Raw genomic sequence first — 5,934 nt, 5'->3', positions numbered from 1 at the left:
GAACTTACGGAAGCAGGACAAATCGCCCCACTTGCAAATCGCCCAACACTAAATCGCCTCACTTTTTAAAAAGGCACTGGCTACGGTTACATGGAAATGTAACAATAATAAAAATATTATTGTTACATTGGAGACTAAATGCCGGAATGCATGGTTGGGTAAGGACCTGTTTAATTACGAATGTAACAATAATTATTGAGGCTACGGTTACATTGCGTTATTGTTACATGAAAAAAAGCAATGCACGATGGGACTATAGTAATATGTACTAAATAATAAAAGTTGAGGACATTTATTACATGCATTTATAACATACAATTTATTTACTGTAATTTTTTATTTACAATGACAATTTCTACAAATCCAGTAAGCAAGTTGTTTTTAAAGTCCGACACATTTTTGATGAACGAAATTACGTCCTCCACGGATACGTGTACATACAGAATTTCTTAGTATTAAACTTTACAGTTAGCAAACTTTGCTTTTGATTATCAATTTGCGTCAAGTTATAGTTTTAGCTGTATGAAATGTATGTCTTGATATTGTTTCAGTTTCGTTTAAAACGCATCCCAAGTTTTATTTTTTTCACCATAAACAAAATTGGTCCAAAGTATAATGACAGTAATAAGAGTAGGTGTGCAGTTAAATACTGTAAAAAAGTGAAACCATTGAACTATATTTTTCGCCTTTGACAGTCACACTCATAATCTTGAGTAGTATCTTTAAGAACATCAAAACCATTAATACGTAGTAAAACTATTCAAGTTGTACACCATTTGTTGAATAATAATATTTTATTATTTATCAGTATTAAATTACAAGTATTGTTTAGTATATATGAAAGAATGAAGCAATACAACTATAGAAGATTTAAGTTTAATCAATCTAGCGTACATTGCTGTTTTTCATGTAACAATAACGTAATGTAACCGTAGCCTCAGTAATTATTGTTACATTTGTAATTAATCGGTTCCTCACCCAACTTTGCATTCCGGCAATTAGTCTCCAATGTAACAATAATATTTTTATTATTGTTACATTTCCATGTAACCGTAGCCAGTGCCTTTTAAAAAATCGCCCCACTTGTAAAATAGGTTAAATCACGTTAATTTTACTCTTGCCAACTCTCCCGACTTATTGAAAAAGTTAAAATTTAGATGAATAATTTTCAGTCTGCCAACTCACCACACTTTAAAAAGAATGACAACTCATTGTCAATAAAAATAATTCCACAAAGACAATATTTCATGACTATGCCACGGTATCATGAAATCAAGTATTGTTCAGAGAAGGGCACATCTCCATTGTGAAATTCTCTCTGTATATAGACAATATATCACAGCTGAATATTATGTAATAGGGGGAATAAGGGGGGGGGGGGGGTCCGGGGGTTTGAACCCCCTTTTTTGTACGATCAAAGCATTTGAATGGTGACATGTAGTTGGACCCCCCTTTTTGTCCTGGGTTAAAATGGCTGGATCCGCCCCTGCAAGTATATACACAATTCATTTAGATGTCTGCATGTGGAATCAGTTTCATGAATCAAGTGTTTTTGAAAGATTTACTGACACTATAACGATATATATGATACGCGAATCTCTTTAGTATATATGTAAAGCAAAATATTGTCCTATGAAATACTGTACACCAAAACAATATTTCAATGACTATGTCACTATCATGAAATATTGTCCTCATCCTGGGACTATTATACTTGTTAGTATGATAGTCCCAGCCTCATCTATGAAATGATGTCCAGAGATGAACATATCTTCATTGTGAAATTTTGTCTGTATATAGACAATATTTCATAGATGAACATTATGAAATTTTGTCCTGGGAAAGGGAGGTTATTTGTGTGTGAAATGAGACTAAATTTCCGAGTTGAATATACCCACGGAGAGTGATAATCCACCAGTAGAGGTATCGAACCAATTACAAAACGTTGTAAATGTCATGCGTCCGAAGCGCCTTTCTGTGTTTACCTTCAGTCAGTAACAATTAAGAAATAATTCATGGAAGCCATAGATTGTTGGAAATTTACACATGGCCTGGGCCGTGATATTCGAATATTATCCTGAGCGTTAACGTTAAACTACCAAATATTTTAAAACCAAAAATGTGCGAAACCGATACATTTTAAGAGCTATATGACCGAAAAGGACATAAAAGATAGCCAGATCGATCTATGGATTACTTATCCTGAGGAAGTTGAAACCTTAGTTTCATTTAAATTTCAAAATTGATAACAGACAAATCAAAAAAGGCATGCTATAAATCATATCACTACCGATGTACTGACAACTGAGTTGAATGTATATACCATCAGTGAGTAATAGTCCACATGCAAAGGTATCGATCCAATGCTGTAAAAATGACAAAAAATACGTTATAAATCAAGTTTATGAGTCCTCTGCGCCTTTCTGAATTTACCTGCGACAGGAACGCTCAAAGCAAAATATGGTGACCACTCCCCCCCCCCCAAAAAAAAAAAATAATAACCTAAAATAAGATGTTGGCTTCTGACAGGAATTTCATTTGTGTAAAGCTTGCTATTGATTGGTGATCTTTCAATTCGAAATTTAACAATTAAATCTAAAGAATTGATGTAAACATAAATCTGCCGGTCACAGAAGTATTTCTCAGTCTGTCCATCTTTCGTCATTTGTAAAATATGAGAAGATTTTACTCATGGTAATTACAACTGATTTCATTGAGTGTGTAGGCAATGGCATTATTAGGTTAGGTAAACTACCCTCCTTTGATAGAAGACTAGTTCGACAAATTACCAATCTATCTGTCTGTTGGGCTAGGCTACTTCGAAAGGAGGGTAGTATACCTGACCTAATAATGACTTCGCGGTTTAGCTAACAAAAAAGCTAACCAAAGACATTACCTAAAGCCTTCACACTCAATAAAATCGGCTGTAATGGATTTCATGTGGAACATTACAGTAACTACTAGCCTTTTTGCATAATTGTTCTTTTTTTGTGGGTTGTTGAATGCTAATTAAAGCAGCTTGTATTTTTTCGTACTACGGGTATATGGTACTATATACGTCAATGTTTTGTTTCGCTTGGTTTCGTCTAACTTAGATAACAATACTGACCAACTTATTCCAGATTCTGTTATTTGTTTATTTTATTTCATAATTTTATCATGACTAGTGTGAGGCAAAGAAAACAATTGACCGTGTATAGTCAATCTCAAGTGTATATACTTATTTCCAATGATAGGCCACACATTTAAAGGGAATTTGGAGAGTTCAACAAATACATTTCGTGCTTTCTTATCAAATACTTCAATAATGATAAAACACAATCTATACTATAGAAGACCCATTATTTTAAAGATAAAGTTGTCAGTAAAAATAGTTTTTTAAACCACACAATTATAACACGTGTATAGAGAGATTGAAAACCTATCCTCTGACCTTTTGTGGTTTAATAACAAATGGAAATTATTACCAGTACGGCTATGGACAAATTAAGTATATATAATAGAGCAACTGCTCCGACATGATAAATGCAGTTTCAACTGCAATGGATTTTATGGTGTTTATTTTTAAAACTTACATTTGTTTACATTATCTTGACAGTATTACACATGCATATAATTTAGATGAAAAGAATGTGATGCTTTTTAAAGGACCCACCGGAAGTTATTTTGGGTATTCTGTTGGAATCCTGGAAAACAAAAACGGAATCATGTAAGTACTAAAAAAAATTTGGACCGATAGGGTCATGGACTGCTACTATGTCATACGAGGACTCAGGTACCAACCACATTTTGTGGCGACTGTTAAATTCGTTGCAAGGTAAAGGGTGTCACAAATTCATTTATTATTACACTGTTCATGCATTTTATCAGACTGAATAATAAGTTAACCAGTGGTACGGGGTTATATAAATCGACGTAGTTATACCGAGACATGCAGCTCGCAATAGATTAATTCTGGGAGGTTCTGAATTTTATGTCACAGTTTTTTTTTAAATTGAATTCACACAGGAACATCTATATTGATAGATATACCGTGTTCCCAGATTCACCTTGAGGCATGCCATTTTTGGCCATTCGATTTCTAATATTGTACAATAACTATGCATTAAAATAAAATTAGTTTTTAACATGCGTAAATTATAAACAGTTTATAGTAATAGCGTGTGATATTTTGACTTGTATATATTGTTAAACAGATATGTAAACTTTTAGATGATTCACGCAAATTAGAGCAACAGTAATCATATTTAATTACATATAATTCGTGTTATTTGTAAATCTTGGTACAAAAAGTCTAGGCCATTGTGTCATATAGACGTATTATACACGCTCCTTTCATATAGCTTTAATGTAAAGATCTGAGACTGATTATTAAGAGGCCCTTTAAAGGTTTTTGTAACTTTGGTGTATTGCGTGTAGGAAATTATAAAAGTAGGACGGTGGTGGTTAAACAGGTTGGAGGCCCTCACTAAATGGAGAAATATTTCCACAAATGAGTAACCATCCCCCTTTGAATTTGCTGCTGAGTTTTCTTTTACATGAAATGGCACAAATGTATAGAAAATGCAACAAAGTTTCAATAAAAAACTACATTTATTAACGTGGGTATAAAAAAGGTGGATATATAGCAATAAAATAAACAATGCTTGCATAGGCTTGTAACTTATCAATAAATCAGTTTAGGAGTATATTCGTCTTCAGTAAGAAAGATGTTATGTTTTCCTTTAAAGGTCAAGTAAAAATCATTTATGGGGGTAGCATATTACGTAATTTGAGTTTCTTTGTTGTCTATTATATCGGTACCACTTATTTACAGATAGGCTTCTTGAATATGAATTTTTAGAGTGGAGCTATTTCATTTGGTACATAAACACAAGTCATAATTTATGTTTCACCGTCCTGACAAATAAACTTTCATTTAAGAATTGAATGTTTCTTTTTGTAACTTTATTGGGGTGTAAAAGCGTTGACCGAGGTACATTTTCCGCGCTTCATTCTAAAAATGTGCGCACGGTCAACGCTTTTAGAATCCTATGAAGTTACAAAAAGAAGCATTCATTACTTATAATTACATTTTTTAGCTACAATAATGAAAATCTGAACTTTATCATTTTTTTTTAAATTTAATTCACCTGTGCACTTTATTGTGGGACCTCGTGCTATCACGAATGATAAGTTTTATTGTATAATGCAATTTCGTAAGGAATAACACGTGATGTGCAGTTAGCCAATCAGAACAACGTATTATAATGAAACATACATCTTATGTAATTATTATTCTTTGCATAGTTCGATGTATGCGTGCTTTATGTGCCTTTTCCTGAACAATTTTCTAATTAGTGCTGTGCGTGCCTTTTCTTAACTGAATTGTTTACGGCCGTCTCTTGAATACGTGACATGTTATGGTATATGATATATGTCCGTCTGTCCGTCAACATTTCGTGTGATAACTCAAACTTGCTTTAACCATTTCCAACCTCATTGATGAAAGGTTTTGAAAATTTGTTTGCAAACAATATAAACTGGCCGAGTTAAACCTTACTAACATTGTCTGGTAATGTTTTCATGTCCAATTCGGTGTTTCTAACCTCCAGGATATAAGTTTAAGTATAATGTAGATGTAACGGTTTATTTCTTCCTCTGCGATATTTTATCCAGATGATAATTTGTCACAGTAATTTTTTTCCAGACATGGAATTTCACAGGTAGATTTTTTCAAGAGGAGTGAAAATCTATCTGTGTTATGCGGATAGGTTGTACCGGTATATATTTGCTGTACCATATTTCACACAACCTTGTGATCCCATTAACTACTATGTAAGTTACTCGCAATCAATATATACCTGACTATAATTATAAAGTATTTCACAAAGTTAGAACAAATTTGCATAAGTTATCAAAGGGAGGTAATTATGAGCAATTTATATTTAAAGA

At 33.0% G+C, this 5,934-nt stretch overlaps 1 protein-coding gene across 2 annotated transcripts in view; it reads left to right on the top strand.

Annotated features, from left to right (window-relative positions):
• Nucleotides 1–3,043: 3,043 nt before the first annotated feature.
• The window catches only part of LOC139510321 (integrin alpha-4-like), a 63,087-nt gene continuing 60,196 nt past the window's right edge, over nucleotides 3,044–5,934 (top strand). For both annotated transcript variants that reach the window (XR_011661872.1, XM_071296835.1), the window contains exon 1: nucleotides 3,044–3,709. Coding sequence is in view for 1 of the 2 variants with exons in the window: in XM_071296835.1 (XP_071152936.1) it covers nucleotides 3,519–3,709 (191 nt within the window). In the remaining variant the exon portion in view is untranslated. The remainder of the gene's footprint in view (nucleotides 3,710–5,934) is intronic.

The sequence above is a fragment of the Mytilus edulis genome, chromosome 2 (assembly GCF_963676685.1).
Source record: "Mytilus edulis chromosome 2, xbMytEdul2.2, whole genome shotgun sequence".
Lineage (NCBI taxonomy): Eukaryota > Metazoa > Mollusca > Bivalvia > Mytilida > Mytilidae > Mytilus > Mytilus edulis.
This window is presented reverse-complemented; position numbering and strand designations above follow the sequence as displayed.